Source organism: Acanthaster planci, linkage group LG17 (genome assembly GCF_054643075.1).
Source record: "Acanthaster planci isolate LZ-2023a linkage group LG17, COTS_SCS, whole genome shotgun sequence".
Lineage (NCBI taxonomy): Eukaryota > Metazoa > Echinodermata > Asteroidea > Valvatida > Acanthasteridae > Acanthaster > Acanthaster planci.
In genome coordinates, this window is record NC_141793.1 from 7,503,619 (window position 1) to 7,524,932 (window position 21,314).

The following is a 21,314-nucleotide window of genomic DNA, read 5'->3' on the forward strand; positions in this document are numbered from 1 at the left end:
CCCCAAACAAAAAGGAAAGAAAAGAAACAAAAATAACAATATTATTGTTTGGAAATATTCTGCAATGTTTCCAATTTTTTTATAATATCTGTAGTGAAATTTTTTTAAAAGACAATAAATACTGCACACCCACCCCTTGATTTTACCACCGGTGCACCATCGCTAAAACTTGCTACGATTGATCACCAGACGATTCATGTGCCACTCCTCGTTTATGAAATCATTTTACATGCATGTATTTTCAAGATGTATTTATTTTTGCATTGGGGAGATGTTAATTAGCTGCTTCGGTGTACTACCGAAGCAGTTATTGCTTTTGTTAAAGTTTTTTTTTCCTTTTTGGCTTTTTCGCAATTTTGCGAAAAAGGAGTTTTTTTGTTCTTTTTTTGCTTCTTTTTCTGCTCAAAAGCCCATTTGTTTTGTACACATTTTTTGTCACCGCCACTTTAGTGCTTTTGCAACTTTGGATCTTCATCAAACTTATACCAATGAAGAACCCTTATGCACAAATGGTCCTACAAACAACCAAGTGATTTACTACTGATTTTTCAATATTTATTTTAGCCCATGCGAAAAAGCCCTCTGCTCTGTTGTCAAACAGACAGATAACCTCTTGTTAGCTGCTTCGGCTTCACTGCTGAAGCAGCTATTGCTTTCCTTAAAATTTTTTAGCTGCTTAACAGGTAATGGCAAAAAGGCCTACTGTTGCACTAACATATAGACAGACTGCCTGTTCTGGGACTGTTAGGTTTAATGAAGTCATGAAACACAGTTTGTGTGGGGGTTGCAGGTGTGGGTGTGTGTGTGTGTGGGGGGGGAGTCCATGGTTCCCCTTATCATTATTCAGGTCCCCACATACTTCCCATTTATTGAGAACCCAAGGTTGCTACATGTATGCCATTGAATACATGTACACAATGTACGCTATATTATTGTGTCCAAGTTCTGATATCAGTTTTCCATGCATCAACACATGAACTGGTGCACCTGTAATAAACGTTTTCCTTTTGTGATGATACAGATGTTCATCGGCACACGAAAGGAGTCTTCATTCATATTAGATGTCCCTGGTTTCAAAGATGCCTGCAGTCGAAGCCAAAGGACTAAGCAACAGAACATTGAGAAGAGCTTCATCAAAGTACTCGTAACAAGATCGTGTAAAAAGCTGCAATCGACAGGAAATCGATTTACTTGTATGTGTACATGTAACCGCTATAATTTATTGAAAGACAACTGCGAAAAATTTTCAAACTGGTTTGGAAGAATAGTGTAAAGTTTTCAGCATTCATAAGATCCCGATATTTTCAATTGATCCCCATGTCATTTGAAGTGTCTGGAAATCTTCAGGACAGAAAAGAAGTCGGCGGTTTTTATACAAAACACTTAAGGAAAAATGCCCAAAGATAAAAACATATTATTACTGGTTCACAGTGTTTGATTATTTACATGTTTACATACATGTAAGCTGTTCAATTTGTTTTGCTTCTGTGTATAGGTACCCTTCATGCTGCTGCTGAAGTGAAACCTAGAGATAAATCTGTGCTCTATGTTAGTTCAGAGCATTGGAATTCAACATAACTGCAGTCAGGTACATGTACATGTAGATGTCAGAGGCTTGGGTACCCACAATAAAGTTGCTATACAACCAAGCAAGGATATTAACAGGTAATGGTGTAAAGGCCTACTTTTGCATTGACATACCGTATATAGACATATTGCCAGTTCTGATTAACACAGTTATGAAGCAAAGTTTGTGTGTGGGTGAGTTTGTTTTTGCATTCAATTGGGGACCCTGAACAATAGAGGACAATAAGGTCCCCAATTCCCATAGGGTCCCTGATTGACAACTGTGTACAAAACATATTGGTGGTCTTCTAAAAAAGTTGTAGTACAAACAAAAGAGGAACAATTGGGGGTGCCCACTTGCAGGCAAATACACACTTGTGTGTGTGTGAGTTTGTTTCTGCATTCAATCGGGGACCCTAAACAATAGAGGACAATAAGGTCCCCGATTGACAGAGGGTCCCCGATTGACAACCGTGTACAAAACATATGGGTGGTCTTCTAAAAAAGTTAAAGTACAAACAAAAGAGGAACAATAGGGGGTCCCCGGTTGCAGGCAAATACACGCTTATATGTGGGGGGATCCATGTACCGCCATCATGAATTGTGCCCTCATCAACACCCACGTGCCTGGTACCCCACATTAAGATTCAGGTCCCCACATACTCCCCATTTAATGAGAACCCAAAAATACATGCACACATGTGCGATGTTTGTGTCCAAGTTCTGACTTCAGTTTCCCATGCATCAACACATAAACTGGTGCACCTGTGATAAATGTTTTCCCTTTTTGCGATAATACAGATATTCATTTGCAGAGACACGAAGGCAGTCTTCACACATGTTAGATGTCCCCGGTATCATTGAGGGAAATGCAGGTTGAGCCAGGACTGATTCACAAAATGGTACGAACTGCTACATCAAAGTATTTGTAACAAGATTATCTAAAAACCTGCAATTGACAGGAAGTGAGATTTACATGTACTTGTATGTGCACATGTAACCGCTACAACTTATTAAAAGACATTTGCAGAAATTTCTCAAACTACTGGTAGTTTCGGAAGAATAGTGCAAATTTTTCAGCACTCATAAGATCCCGATGTTTTTAATTGATCCCCATTATTTGATTTGTGTGTAAATGTATCGTTCATCCTGCTGCTCAAGTGAAATGTTTTACATGATGCTAGTTTCAAGGATGGGAATGTAATGTAACTGCGGTTACATGTACATGCACAGCTACCCAATATGAAGGAAGATGTTGGGCAACCAATTGCAAAGAAAATGACCAGGTAATTAGTACTGCGAAGGCCTGCTGTTGGTATTGTATTCTGATTAAGGCAATCATGAACAAAGAGGAGGGGGGACCCATGCATGTAATAATGCAAATCGATTAATGATCAACATCCTACTATGCTACTCCTATGTAGCTAAGTGATATCAAAAGTGCTGACACTTCTAACACCTTTTTTCCAGGCATCAACACATGAACTGATGCACAATGAATATATTTTCCATTTTTAGATGACACAGATGAATGTTCAGCAGCACATAAATGGGGGAAATCTGTAGTGTCCCGGGTGTCGTCAGTGGAAATGCAATTCATACCAAGATTGTTCTACAGAAGGACGTCATCAAAATGATCTGAATAACTGCCTAGAATAGGACATGAGAAGTACATGTATATGTGTAAATGGCTCGACACTTTTTCCAAGAGTACCACAGAAATTATGACTACAAGTTTCTGAATTATGTGATGTTTTCAGCATTCACAAGAGCCTTTTATTTTGTGTTCCCATCTCTTCTTAAGTATGTCTGGAAATCTTCCGGGCAAAAAAAACCCTTTTTTTAAACACAATAGTAAAATCTCCTAAAGCACATGCAAATGCAGGTTCTTCCCTTAATGAGGCATAAATAAAGAGTAGGGACACTTGAGCATTCAAGTCTGATAATCCTTCAACCTCTAGACCAGGTTTCATGTTCAATGTTTTCAACAAATTTTTCAACATACATGTACACTTGAATTCCACATTCATAGTCTGTGCACTCGCATATTTGTCCATTTCAAATTCAGTAGCCAATAAGGAGTTGTAGGAAGGAATTGGATTTTGAAGGAATCGTGTGAAACTGATGTTTGTATTGTTTTTCTTCCCATCTTTGAAATAGACATTTCTTAGTTTGTGTATACCAATAGCCCTCGAAGGGGAAAGGTTTTAGACCTAAATTGACCTGATGTGATGATGACGTCATCACGTGATAAGTCACGTGACCTTAAAGGAAAACTCATTGAAGCTATATCTCACGAATTACATGTCCAATTGGCTTGCAATTTTGTATACAACGTGAGAAGAACAGGATTTAAAACTACCTTGACCTGATGTGATGACGTCATCACGTGACCTGAAAGGGTCACTCCTTAAAGCATCATATATCGCGAATTACATGTTCGATTCCATTGAAACTTTGTTTGTCGCTCGAAGAGGAAAGGTTTCAGACCTAAATTGACATGTGATAATGAAGCGATCATGTGATAAATCAGTGACCTTATAGGGCCACTGTTTTAAGCACTATATCTTGCATATTGCATGTGCAATTGGTTTGAAATGTTGTGTTGAGAGGGAAGGGTTTCAGACCCAAATTGGCCTGATGTGACCAAAATGTCACCAGACGACAAGTCACGTGACATTAAAGGGACATTAAAGGGGCACTCTTTAAAGTACTGTATCTCGCAACAGACATGTCCCATTCGGTTGGAACTTTGCCGATGGCTAGAAAGGGAAGAATTCAAGGTGGAAATTTCATTTCATCTGATGGCTGTACCATAAGATGAATCAGTCCTGTTACATTTACATGAGGAAATGATATGGATTTTAAATATTCTACTGACCAATGTTTGTACTGTATTGTTTATGTGAACTTCTCATTACACTCTTGTGCATACTTCGAGAACTTCGTTACTGGTTTTCAGGTTTTAGATCAACACAACCAGGGCTGAAGCAGCTGTGTTTGTCCACAAACACATTTCTAGTTGGCTTTTTCGCCAATTTGCGAAAAAGACATTCTTTTTGTTCTGATTTTTTTTTTCTTTTTCTTCTCCCCAAAAGGCCATTTAATTTATGCACATTTTTTTCTGGCCACCACTTTAGTGCCTAAACAACTTCCGAAAGTCATTAAACTTACACCAATGAAGGACCCTTATGCATAGATGTGCATAGAAGCATGACGTCATCAAGTGATTTCTTATTGATTTTTCAATTTTTTTTCGGCCCATTTACTCTGTACACATTTTTGAGGCACAGTTTTGGTCACTTAGCAATCTTCAATCATTATCGTGATGACGTCATCATATGATTTGTTATGCATTTTTAAATCTTTAATTTTCCCCATAGACTTTGTACATAGATTTCAAGTTGGAATATCTTCAGCTAGCAGACTAGAATCGGTCTAAAAGTTACACCAAGCACAGATGATCAGGCAAATATTCTACCAAAGTAGTGACGTCATGATGAGGTCATTATGTAAATTGTTTTGAAATTTTCAATCTTTACTTTTCCAGTATACACAAATTGTTCAAAATTGCAAAACAATGCGAAAAAGCCCTCTGTTCTGTTCGCAAACAGACAGATAAGCTCTCGTTTCCTTTTTTCCCCTCCTTATTCAGTCAATTTTTTTCTGACATAGCACTTTGGCAGTTAGTAAAATCAGACAGACTTCAAACTCGGCAGGTGGAATGATAACTTAATTAGTTTATTTTTTATTGATTTTTGAATAATTAATTTCTCCCATAGACTTTGTACACAGATTCACATAGTTTTCGGACTGTCCTATATCAGGCTATGAGGGCACTATTGCAGAATTACGGTTACACCTGCCTGGGGTTTCAATTTTCAATAAACTGTCCTATATTGAACAATAGATGGCATTATTGCACAACATAGGGTTTGTACACAATTGTCCAGCATAATGCGTGAGCAGTCCTCAACTTCGACCGAGAATTACTACCAGAACGAAAGAGAAATCCGACTAAATTTCCCTTCCGTTCGATTGCAAATATACCCAAAGAGTCAGATTATCAAATAATATTTCATAATTTTTTCCAGTTTAGACACAAATCACGTAACATGAAATTAAAGCAGCAGTTTTTCTGCACACGTTTCTAGCCTGTTGACTTTGTACATGTTTTTGAGCCATAATTTTGGTCACTTTGCAATGTTTGATCATTCCCAAAGTGATAGCCAACAAAGACCCTGATGCAAGATGTATTGCAAAGGGATGACATTGTGATTACATCATCACCTTATTTTATATTGATTTTTAAATATTTAAGTTTTCATCGTAGGTTTTGTACACGTTTTTCTACTTAATACGAGTGAACGAGTAGTCCTTTACTTTGGCTCAAGATTACAATAAAAACGAAAGAGAAATCAGGTACATGTACTTTACGCTCTGTTATTTGATTTGAAACATGCCTAAGAGTCCGAATATGAAGTAATATTTCATAAAAATTGTTCAGTTTAAGCACAAATCACATGACATGAACTGAAAGGAGCAGTGTTTCTGCAAAAGAGTGTATGGCCTATTGACTTTGTACACATTTTCCAGCGACAATTTTGGTAACTTTGCAATGTTTAATCGTTGTCAAAGGGACAGCTGACAAAGACCCTGATGTAAGATTTGTAACTAATGAATGACGTCACGATGAAGTCATTGCCTTATTTTATATTGATTTTTGAATATTTTGTTTTTCCCCATATGTTTTGTACACGTTTTTCTAATTAACATAAGTGAACCGGTAGTCCTTTACTTCGGCGCAAGATTACTATAAGACCAAAAGAGAAATTGGTTACTTTATGCTTTATTTGATTTGAAATACACCTAAGTGTCCGAATTGATTTTGTACACATTTTCGAGCCACAAGTTTGGTAACTTTGCAATGTTTGATCCTTGACAAACTGATAGCCAACAAAGACCCTGATGCACAATTTATTGAAAATGAATGACGTCATGATGACGTCATCACCTTATTTTATACTGATTTTCAATATTTCATTTTCCCCATAGGTTTTGTACACATTGTTTGACTTGGCATGAACTTCAAAGCCTTTTATCTCCTACAGGACATGTCCTATCTCGTTGGAATTTTGCAGATAACTAGAAAGCAAAGTGTTACAGACGAATGTTGACCTGCTGTGCTGATTACGTCATCAGGCTATAAGTGACATGGATTTTAAATATTCTACTGACCAATATTTGTACTGTATTGTTCATGTGAACTTGTCAAGAACTCTTGTATGTGCTTTGTCAAGAATTTAGTCACTGGTTTTCAGGTTTTATATCCATAAAACCAGGGCCGAAGCAGCTGTGTTTGTCCACAAACACATTTCTCATTTTATTTTATTTTCCTTTTTCACACTCTTTTTTTGTAACAGGGGACTTTGATAGTTTCATTTATCCAATTGATTTCAAACTTGGTAGACCTTTAGATATTCATGTCAGGTAGGTCCTAGAAGAAATTTGTTATGATGACCTCATCACGTGATTAATTTTTGAATTTTGAATATTTAATTTTTTCCCCATATGTTTTGTAGACGTTTTCTACTAAATTTTTGTTTTACTTGAATATTGATCTTTTTCAGAAGATCTGATCAACTTCATACTCATCAAACCTTCCGATAATTAATTAAGGATAGTCCAAAACCATACATGTAATTGCCATGATGACGTCATCACGTGATTTATTTTAAAATTTTGAAGATTTTTATTTTGCCCATATATATAGGTCTTTTACATGTTTTTCAAAAGGAAGACTGTTTTGCATGTTATTGATTGACTGAGTTCGTGTTAGGGACACAAAATATGGCCACAAGCTAGAAAACGTTCCTGTACAAGTTCTCATTATTACATCATAAGCTGGTAAGTCATGCAAATTTTAACAAATTATTAAAATATTTAATACAAACATGTACAGTACGTTGCATTTGAAAGTTAACACTGGAAAAGGAATGGGAAAAAGTGAAAGGAATTCACATTCGCATTTTGACCACAACTTTTCCCCCTGAAAATGAGAGAAGCATTGTGCAGCGAAAATGCTCAACACTTGCCACACGCACACGACTATTATGCAGTGAAGAGTCCATTACGCAGGCTGTGCTGCGCTTGGGGCCGGTCGGGGCCAACTCATCACGTGGAGTGTGCTGTTGTAGTTTAGTAGCGATTTCCTCGGCTGAGCTGCCCAGTCCATGCAGCGTGATTGCGGGGATGTGCTCACCAAGGTGAGCCGCGCTTGTGTGGTGCAGTTGTTTTCTTGGATTACCATAGATTAACACTCGTCAACGTCGGAGAATAAATGTGTGACGTGAGGTCCCATGTGACCGCTTTGTGTTGCCAGAGTTCTTGACTCGGGACGCACCAAGTCTTGCTGCAGGGTGCAATATTCAAGTGGTGCCCGAGTATAAATATTTATCAGATATGTCACACTGACCAAATTTGGTAGACGCCCTGGATACGAGATCACTCATAATTTCTTTCCTGCTAATGAACCAAGGATATTTGTATTTTACAAGAAAGTTTAGAAGTGCATTCTCTAAAGGAATTTCAACAATTCATCATTTATGTTGCCAGCTAGGCCGAGCACGAAACAGAAATTCTTTTGTTGTGATGCTGCGTGCGGACAATTCCGCGCGGGCGCAAGCGGCCAATCAGAACGTTCATGGTGCTGAAGCGGGGTTTATAAATTGTGGGTTCACCTGCACACCACAGTTGCCGCTGAGCAAGCGCTGTGGTTAGTTCAGGTTAGTGCAGTTCTTTATTGTCCTGAATAAATAATAAGATTCAGACTAATTGCTGATTTAACACAAGGAAGCTAACGAACTTTACCATTTGAATGTATGGAATGCGAATTGGAATGTAAATGTATGATTTCTTGTGTAAATGATCACTTGGTAATTAGGCCTATATTTGCCAGAGTTGACTAATTAATACTTTATGTTCTGGGTCAACATTACAAGCAAATTCTTTTGATAAATATTGGTTGATTGGTCAGTTATACGACTGAGTGAATGAAAAAAAACAGTTGCCGCTGAGCAAGCGCTGTGGTTGGTTCAGGTTTACAGGGACACCCAGTCCGCGGTAACTCACCGGTTCGGTATACTCCGGTGCTCCGGAAGTGACGTTGGGCATGGCAATATTTAATGAAGGGTCGGGAAGGGGAACCGATGCTACCAGAGTTAGAAGCACTGCGATGTCAGCATAGCGAGTAAATCCCGGTCTGGGACTGGCAAGTAACCACAGCCTGGGCCTGATTGGTAAATCCAGCAGGGAGCTGGCGGAGTAAATTGAGCAATTCCAGTCAGGGACTGGCGGGGTGAATTAATTGCCTTCCAGTCAGGTACTGGCGGAGTAAAATTAGTAACTTAATAATTCCAGAGCCAAAGTAAGCAGAGTTGGCAGGTTGATGTGTTTGGAGCTGATAGTGCCAAGGATATAGCCAAGTCTTCTAGAATAAATAGAGTTCCACCCAAAACGCAACATGTTCCTTGCTCATTCTGTCTGTACCCATCCAAATTAATTGCCTGGTTGTATATTTCAACCAAACGGATCCGGGAAATACTATATTATTGTGACATGGCATTCAGATCCTCTGAAGGTGACAGCTGCCGCGCCAGAGCGCCCTCTAACCAGCCCCGGCCGAGTGTTACAAATGTTTAAAAAGTTGTCTGGATGTTGAGTGATTAAACGGGAGTCCCCACGTCATGAAGTCATGAAGCACATGAAATGTGTGTATTACAACAAACTTAACTTGCTCTGCTGTGGCGACATGGGTTATTTGCCCACTTTTTATTTATTCTCGTGGTGTAGTTTGGCACACAAAAAAATCAACAATGAAATATTACATGCAGTATTTTGTTACCGAAAGGTTTCTTTCGATCGACAAATAAAATCAACTGCTTATTGTATGTGTATCTTCATGTAGCAAATCTCATCTTTTTGCCGATTGTGTTCGGTGTGGCATATTGGGTCTGTTTTCACTTGGGTTTCTGATGACATGTTACTTTCTGTAGTCACATGGTTATTGGAAAAAGTCAGCGATTGGACTGTCCATGAATGGGCATGCAGTAACAGTCAGGATAGGTGTAGATGCAGTGTGGGCTTCGTGATGCGGTATGCACGAGGTCCCGTGGCGGTTTTTGAAGAGATTTGGTAATATTTTTTGATCAGCGTCACGAAAATGTCAAGATAATCAGATACAAGGCATTTATTCCGATATCACGGTACATACATCTGCCAATACATTAAGATTTTATTTCCAAAACACAATAAACGACATTTTTTCATTTTTGGGAATACCGCCCTCTTTTGTTTTCCCAAAGCAAGTTTTGACGACTGGTGTATTTAGTTCTGTGAAAATAACTGCAATAAAGTGGAAAATGTATTCATGAAACAGCCGTTTGTTCTAAAACGCGACATGTGCGATAGATCTATTATAGATCGCAATTCGCGATATATCCTGTGTACGTGTGTACTCTACAGTGCGTACGTGCACAATTGTGTATAAACATGGCGGCGCTCAGTACTGTTTAACACAACGCTGTACGCGTGGACGTGTTTTATGCAAAGGCAGACAAAGTTGCACAAGATGCTGCCCTTTTACACCTGCTGGATATTTGTCATCCACGAAGACAAAGAGTTCGAGAGGAGGACAGAAGACGAGCCCGAAGTGTCTCTGTTACTTACAGGTCACTGACAACGCAAAATTGCAACAAGATCCGTGTGTGCAAGAAGACATTCTTGGCTGTACTAGGTAATGGACCATGCGTATGTGTATTGTATTGAACACTTCAACCTCCCAGGCCACTAAGTTAGCCAATTAACAGTTGCAGTACTACAACAAAGGGCATTCAAGGACAGAATGCTGAGAGAAGCAGCTGAACAAAAGATCATCAATAAACTGGACTGCATCAATGGAGGGCTTAACAGCGACTGTGGCTTTCTGTCACACTAAAGCAGTGACTCATCACCCTTTGTCTAATGACCAGCATATAAGCCTTGCCATATGATGTTCACTTCATTGCATCTAACGAAGTAGCTGTAGCTACGAAAGCTTATGCAGAGTTTTACTTTAATAGTTAGTCATTAAAGTGCTACTGATTCTTTATATTTGTATTCTACCTGACTGACACGGCTACCCACCCCTATATTGTGTATCGTGTCTGTACTCCAACGCCTGGTATTTGTTTTTCATTTGATTGCTTTTGTATAACCATCATAACTGTTGGTAGTTGGGTGAAAACTTACTATTTGGAATGAAATACTGACCCTTGGGCTTCAAAAAAATTACCTAATGTTCACTAATAGACACTGGGCTTAGGCGTATTACATGGTTGCAAATTATTGACTAAATAAAAGCATGTTTTGGATTCTCCCATGCCATAACAACAAAGATGAACATTTAGAAAAGTATTTTTCCCAAATCAAAATTTTCAAGGTCTTTTTAAATCACTTCTGGCACATGATGAGTGGATCCCTAACATCTTCCTACTAAAGTCAGGTAGAAGTAGAGTGTGGTATACTAGTGCACCGAGGATTTGGTTTGGGGTAGGGGCTCATGACCCAAAATTTGTTTGAGGACTCTTTTATTTTTTTAGTTATCAGCCCTTTTGGGGAAAGTTTTACCCCTAGATAAAGCGCCCCCTTTAAAATACACTTTAAATAGCACTTTTCCTGTCATTTTATTCATAATTTCATTAAAAAAAATTTTTTTGCGACATTCTCCCCCAAATGTTTTGACCACCTGAGGGGGGGGGGACTCGAGCCTCTCCTTGGGTGTGCCGGTGGTGTGGTATGCTAATGTAAGGCTTTGTTTACGCCTAAATTATTTTGATGGTTTGGGTTTTTTTTCTCTTTTTCCTTGTGGTAGAACACTTAAGGGATTATTATTAACACAAGCATGATAAAAACACAAATTTACTTTATTTTTTTCAATCTTTTGTGTTTCAGGAATAACTAAAGACCGATGTTCAAGAGTGCTTAAGTATTATGCTGAGCATGGAGTGCCATGGCCAGAGCTGGTGCAAGGAGAGTTGCAGAATATGATGAGAAGAAACAGGCAGTCGTTGAGCACATCAGTTCATTTTATACATGCCGAGCCAGCCACTATGCTCGGCGGGGAGCACCCGGAAGAACGAATCTCCAAAGTGATCTTAGCATTGCACGTATGCATCAGCTGTTCAAAGAACAGAACCATGCCCAAGTGAGCTATTCTTTGTACTATAGCGTGTTCTGCTACAAATTTAATCTTGGTTTTGGTCACCCTGTTAAAGATGTAAGTGCCACTTGCATTAGCCACAAGCATAAGTTGAAGGATCCTGACATCACTGATGCCGAAAAGCCTAGAGAAGCTGCAATGTTCATGCTCCACAGACGACAAGCTAGATTATTTTATGACCAGCTAAATGATGTTGGCACCTCCTTAACTGTTTGCTTTGACATGATGGAGAACATGGTACTTCCAAAGATGCCTGGGGGTCAGAGCTATTACTCCCGTCAACTTTACCTCTATCTTTTTGGGGTGATCGTGCACCGTGGCAGAGGTAGTGAGCAAGCATACAGAGATATCCATCTGTATGTTTGGGGTGAACATGAGAACAAGAAGGGTAGTAATATCATTGCATCAGCATTATTTCACTGTTTTAACACAGTCCTTGTGGATAGAATTAATGAGGTTCAAGATTTGAGACTTTTCAGTAATTCTTGTTATGGCCAGAACAAGAACATGAGTGTCATCACCATGCTGTTTGAGATATGTAATGAGCTCTTTCCAAGGCTTAACATTGAATACACCTACCCTGTTCAAGGCCATAGTTTCCTCCCTGCTGACCGTGCATTTGGTCGGATCGGGCAGGACCTGAAGAAGGATACACTGCTTGTACCAGAGGAATATTACAAAGTCCTGAGAAAGCATGGGAATTTGTACACCTATGGTCAAGATTGGCAAAGCTATGACTACAAAGCGACAGCTTCATCCTTCCTCAAGAGCAAACGATCCTCCAAATTAAGTGAAGCCAAAGTCGTTCGGGTAAATGGTAGCCAGCTTGCATTGAAGTCCTTGTACAATGCAGAGTTCACCTATCATTCTGTCCTGAAATGGGGGAAGATCTGGCTTGACTTTGACCCACCTCAACTCCTTAAGACCAGTGCAGTGAAGGAGGTCAAGAAAGTCGATGTCAGGAAGCTACTAGATGCAATAGCTGCACCAGCTAATGTTCGTCATTTCTATGACCAAGCCTTTGCCAACTTGGCTGACAGAAGTGATTCGTCAGGTGACAGTGATGACAGGGAGGAATGAAACAGTTGGTTTTACTCCTGTGTACTTTATCCCACATGAAGTCAGACTATAAACTTGGAGTGTAATGAAACACCACCAGTGAAGTAGTGTCATTTTAACTTCAGTGTCATCACCATTTTTTAGGAATTGCAGTTACATAGTTCCCCTTGAACAGTAATTTCTGTGCAAAACAAAGCAGGTCCAGCAATACCATCAATTCACAGGAAGTGTTAAATCACAGCAATGTTTCTATCACTATGAGATCACTATGAGACAATATTGGTTGTAACACTATGAATCTATAAATATTTAACACTATGAATTAATAATGACCTCAATGTTTTTAGAAATTTGGGTCCAGCGTTTTGACAAAGACAGTGTTAAAGCTTAATAATAAAGCCAGTTTGAAACGTTCGCTTTCCATAATTATACAATTTTATTGACAGTGTGCAATGCAGGTATCTGTTCGCAAAGTCTTCTAAAGTTTCTGTTACAGTTTCATAAAACTGACGACAGATTTTTTTAAGTGCTTTTGACAAGGTCATGTTAAAACATCTTGCGAGTATTAGATTTTTATAGGTTTTAAAACTGGAGTGTAGTTTCAGTAGTATGAATCTCCATTGTTAAAATAAGCCTGTTTGTAAACACATTTCAGTGTTCAAAGTTTTTAACTAGCAAATTCTCTAAATTCAGTTGTATAAATTAATTAATTGAATTTCATGTTTGAGGGAATTTAAGGATTAATTAATAAGTACTATACACTCACTAATGGACCAACTGGCCTACCAACAAGCATATGAATTGATTAATGTTGAAGCTAATTGGCCAGTCACTTGAGCAAGAATACAATATCATGCATTTGATCACTTAAGTGTATCTTTCGATCAATTAAGTGTTAATGAAGTCATCAACAGAAAATCAATTAGAACTTTTATTAGTTCTTAATTAATACCTATTTGAGCTGTTCAGATTGATCACTCAACTAATGAAAGGAATGTACAAGACTTAGTCCAAAGTCATGGATTTCTTATGTTATTATAGTGAGAAATAGGGAAGTTCAGTGTATTTATCGTATTTTGTCCCAAATATGAATCAATTAACAAAATAATTTTATTTTTCATCACAGTAGTGATAAATTTAAATAACATGGTGCTGAAGGTAATCCCATTCTGTTGTGCTCAACACAAAAAGAACTTCAGCACTGTTAGCAAAGATGATTCAACGTTTGGAGGTTAACACAGGTATGTAGCATTTTGTCAAAAAACTATCAATTTTTCCTGTTTTTGAACAGAAAACAGTGGGCATGATTTCCAAGTGTTGGTCCAGTTGCAGCAACCTCCTGTCCTCAAACATCATTAATGAAATAATCTCACCCGTGTCAGTTGTGGTCATTATAATAAAACTGAGGTTTTCTCAAATTCCACCCAATGGATATAAACTCTTCACATGTAAACGTAATTCACATATATGACAACATGTGGATACATTTACATGTGCACATATGCGGTGCACATGTTGAGCATCCATCCAAGTGGGTTAATTTAAATGCTTATAAGACATGTAAGAGAGCGCTATAACGGCAATCTACTGTAAATCAGCTGTTCGGTGTTCAGTGCTTGTCTCCAACCTCCACCATAGCCAGCTTTGATTTCGCCTGTCGCATTGTATTTTGCTCAAAACTGAGAAACATATTGCATTGAAATTTTTATGTGACTTCCTCAAGTAATCTGAATATTCCTGAGAATTGAAGAACTTTTCTCTCAGACTGATTTTCCTCCACTTTCCATATTCAGAGATGTACATGTTTGAAACCACAGAGAACAAAAACTTCCTGATGTCTACATGTACATGCACAAATACTACATGTACTTAATGAAGAAAGCTTGCAAAATTGTTTTCCCACTACCAGAGAAAATCTGTGAAAATATTTTCCCACTTGTGTGAAAAGGATCAAAAATATTTTTCCACTTTTGGCACACTTTTTCACAATGAAATTAAAGGAATTCCCTGGGAAGAGAAAAAATGTGGAAAAATTTTCCCATTTTGGTGTTAACTTTCACTCACAATGTACTGTACATGTATATCCTTTTAATTTTATATGTGAAGTACAAATTTGAACACTTCATGAGCTGTCACGTTGATTCCTTGGATTATTTGGCACTAGTAAACATGTCTAATGTGGGATACAAATTATCAAAGGTGACAATGCAGGCATTTCTGCTGGTTTGTGGAAAACAGTCAACAACTCTTAAATCACTTTATGTGTGGTTTATGCAAAAAATGCTCCCAGTTTACTACTGTACATGTAAAACGCCATTCAGGTACATATATATACCAAGTGCTAGTAAGTAATATTGTTAACTATACGTGTACATGTTTTAAGCCTAGTACATGTACACATACATGTATGACACTTGAAATGCAGAAAGAGAAAAATTAGGCTAAAATACCCTAGTAGGAAAAAAAAATTACTGGTATACATGTATGCTGCATTATGTATAACCTGGCTAGTTACATGTATTGCAATTGCATTTCATTTGTCCAAATTCTACAATTGCAGCAATTTGTGCCCCGTTTTTCCTCATTATTTACTTTCACTTTTGGCAAAGTTTTACTTGCACTTGTACTTCACTTTTCACCCCTTTTGATATGTTTTTGTGAGAAAGTTACATTTACTTACCTTTACTTCAGATAGATACAAATCTTTTGTTTTTCTGCCCACATGTATGTAAATGAGGAATTTTGCAAACCTAATAGGAACCTGTGTATGGAATTATGAAAATAATATCTGCAGCCATCTGATGAGAAAACAATTGGCACTGATGAAAAGATAATAAGCACTGCAACTACTGCAGTTTATATTGTGACTTGCGTTACCCTACCGCTAAATGCTGTGACTCGCGTTACATATGACTCGCGTTACCTTTCAGTGCCAGATATATTATCCTAGGCAGATAACCTAGGGTTATTGTTGTTATAATTTGGTTTGTTGCACACTGAAAGAGAAGGTTTGTAATTGACAACCCCTGGGGTTTTTGTATGCAGTTAACTTTTTGTGTATTATGTGACTCACGTTACATCATCAACACCACCAGATTCAACAGGTCTGTCCTGAAAAAGCTAGAATAGAAAGGGAATGTTTGTCATAAAATGTAATGAGAAAATGCTCACATGAAAATACATCCAAATTTTAATTCAGCATACAAATTAAAATGGGGTTGTTTAAGGAGAATGTGTAATAGCTCTTTTGATATGTCAAAACTAAACAATTACCACAACACACAAAGGCCAATCACCATATATACAACAGCCAGGGTATGCCTTCTTTCACTGTGTTCGCTCGAGCGTGGGCCGAGAATAATAGCTTAAAAGCGGGCTGAGGATCTCAACTTTTACGGCGGCTCTTACTGTCATCTGTCCCGAAGTGGTTAACTTTGTTCTGAAATATGGAAAGCATCCAAATGGAATGCAGTGTCATTTGTCTTAAGAGCTCAACTATAACCAGCTAAAAAGGGCTTTTTTTCTGTTCATGCCAAGATACAAATTCTGAATGTAGATTGCGTCATTCTGAGAAATCAGATTTTTATCTTTTAAGAAGAATAAAAATTTGTAAATTTTAGAATTGGTATCGGAAAAGTTTCAGCTAATGACATCATTATCACATGACATAAATTTAATCTATAAAACCTCCCTTTCTACCGATCTCCATGATTGCGATTCAATCTAATACATGTACGTGTACTTCAGAAGATAAAGTCATTTATACTGTGCACCATTCGTGTCACGTGACTTGTCACCTGATGACTTCATCATCACGAGGTCAATATTTGTTTAAATCACCTCCCTTTCAAGGTACCTGCAAGGTTTGAACCCAACCAGATATGTACAATTCAAAATACAATACAAAACACAGCACAGATTAGACATTGCAAACAGTTGTCCCTATTGGCGTTGCACACAATGCAATCTGCTCTCAGGACATTTTCCAACTCCTGAGTCATGTACTCCTGAGTACATGACTAACACGAGCACGCTTGAGACGAGATCACGCTTAAGACAAGCATATTTCTTCAGTCACGATCAAAATGTACAAAGAGAAAACTTACTTAATACAAGCTATGCTGAGCCGAGAACACCGACAAGACAAGCACTTTTACCTAACCGGCAGTGTCAAAAACCATTGTCCATAGCATTTTTAATAGAGTACAATTGAAAAGCGTCTTCAAAAGCTTAATCCCAGTGAGTAATTCCTGATGGAGTGCGTCAGCAGTTCTCCAAAAAGCTAATCCGTTCGGCAATTTGCACTACGGTTTTGCCAACGATGACTTGGCGACTCTGTTCCTTGTGCTGCTAGAGGGGGCTTTATTCAAGACGACAATAAGTGTTGCGATGTCACGGCATTAAAGAAATTTGATGACAGCGAGTCTGGTCCGAAAGAGGTGTTTTTTTTCTTTGCTGAACATGAACAATTAAGGGTGAACCCGACTTGAAAATAGATCCCCTCCCACCATTTACAAACATACGAAAATTCCCCAATTTCAGCGCCCTCTGACGTCTAGTCCTTACATGTATATGAACTGGTTCTCTAGTTAATTATACCTTTACTTACGTGCGACATCGGGTACCAGTTTCCAACTAGTGCTTTGCCGGGCCACTCCACGTGTGCACAGGGTGGCCGGCCACTTACAACCTCTGTTCTCTGCTGTTGCGTCAAATAAGTAGGCATATTCGAAATCATTGTTTTATTCATTCGAATCATATTTATTTATGATTTCAAATTTATTAACAAGTTAAAGGCGGTACAAGTAGGCCTGCATTCCATGTACATCGCCGTAGTATATAACAATGCTTACTGGTACATGACACCAGGCTTGCGCTCTATGAATGGGATAAGTGTCAAAACATGTAACACGAGGTTTACCGTTAGACAAGTTTTTTAAGAGTCCCTTCGAGCTCATTTTAAGCGTGTTCAACTGTATATGCCCTATGCGCTGACTATGTACAGGTACATATTGCGCATCCACACACAAAGTAACCAATGCACAGAATGATGATTTGAAGAATTCTATACTATACTCCAAAAGGCTAACACCATTGAAAGGAAATTGATTATTACCACTTTTTAACAATAAACCCACATCCGGTTTCAACCAGAAGAAAGGGTGACCCACACAAGATGATCTGAAGACCCAAGTTTCCTCTGGCACATGCCACAAACAGAACATTGTGGGAGGACATAGTTGGTTTTATAAGGATTTTACCAACATCAACGTAATATTTAAATAATCACAAATTAATAATAAATCACTTGATGTCATCATGATGTAATTATTTCAGTATTATCTTTGCTTCGAGGTCTTTCTTTGGTGCAACTTTGATGACATTTTAATCACTTCCAGATGGGCAATCCATTTTCGAGTACCTGGGCTTTATACGTGAAGCCGTGAAGCCAGGGAGCCTGAAACCGGACAAAAGAGTTGGGCCTTGTAACAAAAGACCGTGCTCGGCACAAAGACTAGGCTGCTGGGCATTACCTACATTTTTTCACTCTCAATAGTGGAGATAATCCAGCCTTGTTTTGAAACCGTATACCACAGTTTGGGGCATTTAGAGTGACCGGATTACTACCGGGGACAAAAGCTCTCCAGCACCGCAGCGATGAGCCACACAGCACCGCTGCACGCTAATCTGGCCCTTATTGGAAAGAGGTCAGCAGTGCACTGTTCCCGGTTTGGGGAACAAAAGAGCCTTATATAACACCATACAATCTGGGCTCTTTTTACAAGGCTGCAGGCCTGGCTGAAAAACTCGAGTGTCAATGAAGGTCACCTGTCAACTTAGAGTAGTGCCCAAAGAGTCCCTTCTTTGTGTTTACACGTCTGTTAAATGAAATGATGAATTTCTGAAGAATTTTGGAAACTGAAAATCTTGAATATGACCCGTATGTGTGCACTACATTTTTCAAAGCACCCGGCAGCAAGTGGTTAATATTGCTGAACAACCAAAACGTTGCCTTCAAAAAGTGTACAAAGTCAATGGGCTGAAATAGAGAAAAATCAACAATAAATCACTTCATTATGTCATCATGGCGTAATTCAGTATTATCTCTGCTTGAAGGTCTTTCTTTGGTGCAACTTTGATGACATTTGAATATTGCTGAACAACCAAAATTTGCTTTGATATCGTGTACAAAGTCAAAGGGCTGAAATAAATAGTAATAAATCAATAATAAATCACTTGATGACGTCATCATTACGTTATTATTCTAGGACCATCTGAGCATAAGGGTCCTTCATTGGTACAAGTTTGATGAAGGTCCAAAGTTGCAAACGCACAAATGGGCTTTTGAGCAGCACAGCAATGATGACGGGACGGATGTTGTGTTTGTATGTAGACAAACACTGAGCTGTTTCGGGAAACTCTTTTGGTTTGATAAAAACTAAAGTTAAAATGGTCGGGAACCAAATACTGGTAGCTGTCACGGTTGATTTTTTGTAGATTGATGAAGATTATGCATGAATTACACACTAATTTGATGCCTGATGACATCATCATGACGTAATTCATTTATTACATTTTTGGTGTCAGACGTTATGCTTTGTCAAATTTAAAGATGAATGATTACCAAGTTTCAAAAAAGCTTTCAAAACCATGTTCAAAACATGTGGGGAAAACTGAAATATGAACAATAGTACATTTTGGTGTCCCAGGTTTTGCTCTGTTGAACTTTGAAGGTGCAAGATTGCCAAGTGGCAAAACGGCTTTCCAAAACATTTACAAAACAAGTGGGGAAAGTTCAAAATTCTATAATAAATTGGGAGATGACGTCACAATGACGTCATTACTCGGCATACATCTGCAGGTGGTAGTCTAGCAATGTGCAGGGTTTGAAGGGAATCAGCAAAAGGTAATCGTCATTATCGTATCAGAGGTCAATTTTCCTCAATAACGCTTCCCTTTGACACGGTTGTATACACAATGTTGAATTTCATCAAGGGCAGGCTTACTAAATTCTTTTGATAATACACTACATACAAATTTAACCGACAAGAGCCAGCAAAAGCATTATTATTGGACTCTCAGTTCAGTTTGTATGCGAGAGAAAAAGTCAACGTTGTCAATATCTTTCGAAAAAGATGACCCTGAATGAGATCTCAGAAACAAACACAATGATCCCTTGCTTGCTAAAAAGAAAAAGGGGCAACGAATAATTTAAACATGCAAATGCTTAATAAAATCTACTCTGTGTACCTTCACCTCATATTCATTAACAAACTCGCAGTATTAGATAATTATTGCTTCATCCCTGTCGTACTGAACGTACAGAATATATCAGTCAGGTAATACATGAATGTTGAATTTCATCAAGAAGTAAGAAGTTTTATTGCCCAAATGAGGATCCGCTGCAGTTGCACTTAGCATTTGCACAACCCCAACGGTCTAGGTTAAAGGATTTGGGACTGTTAGGACACTGTTAGGACTGTTAGTATACACAAATTAAGAAAAGTGGATTTCAAAGACGGGAAGAAAAGTACTGCAAGCATCAATTTAATTCTTCAAAAAGTACATTTCCTTATTCCCTATTGAAAGTAACTGGACAAAAAATGATAATTTTTAACAACTGTATCTGGGTTTACTACACCTCATAAATATTCACAAGTAAATCGGAGTGTGTCATTGGCCGATTCCACCTTGCATCCGGAAGTAGAAATGATACGCGACCAGGTGACGTCATAGCGGTCAGTATCAACCTTGCTGCTGTGCGGTAGTTATTACTGGTATCATCAAAAAATCCCTCTGGAACCCGCCGCATAAATATGTCGTCTGTGTCATGTAATCTTTACGGAACCAGTCTGGAGTTGTATCCTAATATCTATTACAGTAAAGATCAAAAATCTTTGTCAGCACCAGACTACTGAAGCCCTGATTCTATGCATATCTGCACTCAACTATCATTACATGGAAATTTAGCCGCTGATAAACAAAAATGGTGTCTGTGAGGATAAGTAACATGAGATTTCTGTTTGAATATTTATGAGGTGTAGTAAAACAAATACAGCATCATTTATTCGGGAAAATAGTCGGAATTACTGGTTCTGTGGTGTAGGTCAGTTTGATTACCTCCCTCCGCCAAACTGACCTACACCTCGGGACCAGTAATTCCCAGTACTTTCCCTCAAACCATGCTGTATTTGTATACTGTCTACAATAACGGATACATTTGCATGACATTCAATACCACTTTCCAACTATAAAATTTTGCCATTTTTTGGGCTTACATGTCTTCACTGTTCGACTGTTGCCACAGAAAGGTAAAGGTAAATTGAGCAGTGTTTAAGAAATTACAGAAGTTCATTCTTGAAGGTATGACGTTTGTCACATAGACAGACACTTTGTTCCTTAGAGGTGCAAATTAAATTCAAAACATTAT

The 21,314-nt window shown here is 38.3% G+C and overlaps 1 protein-coding gene across 1 annotated transcript; it reads left to right on the forward strand.

Moving 5' to 3' along the window:
- Window positions 1-11,438: 11,438 nt before the first annotated feature.
- On the forward strand, window positions 11,439-12,904 carry LOC147796322 (uncharacterized). The gene has a single exon (XM_087148199.1). The coding sequence runs from the start codon at window positions 11,615-11,617 to the stop codon at window positions 12,902-12,904; it is 1,290 nt and encodes a 429-aa protein (XP_087004325.1). The 5' UTR covers window positions 11,439-11,614.
- The last annotated feature ends 8,410 nt before the right edge of the window (window positions 12,905-21,314 follow it).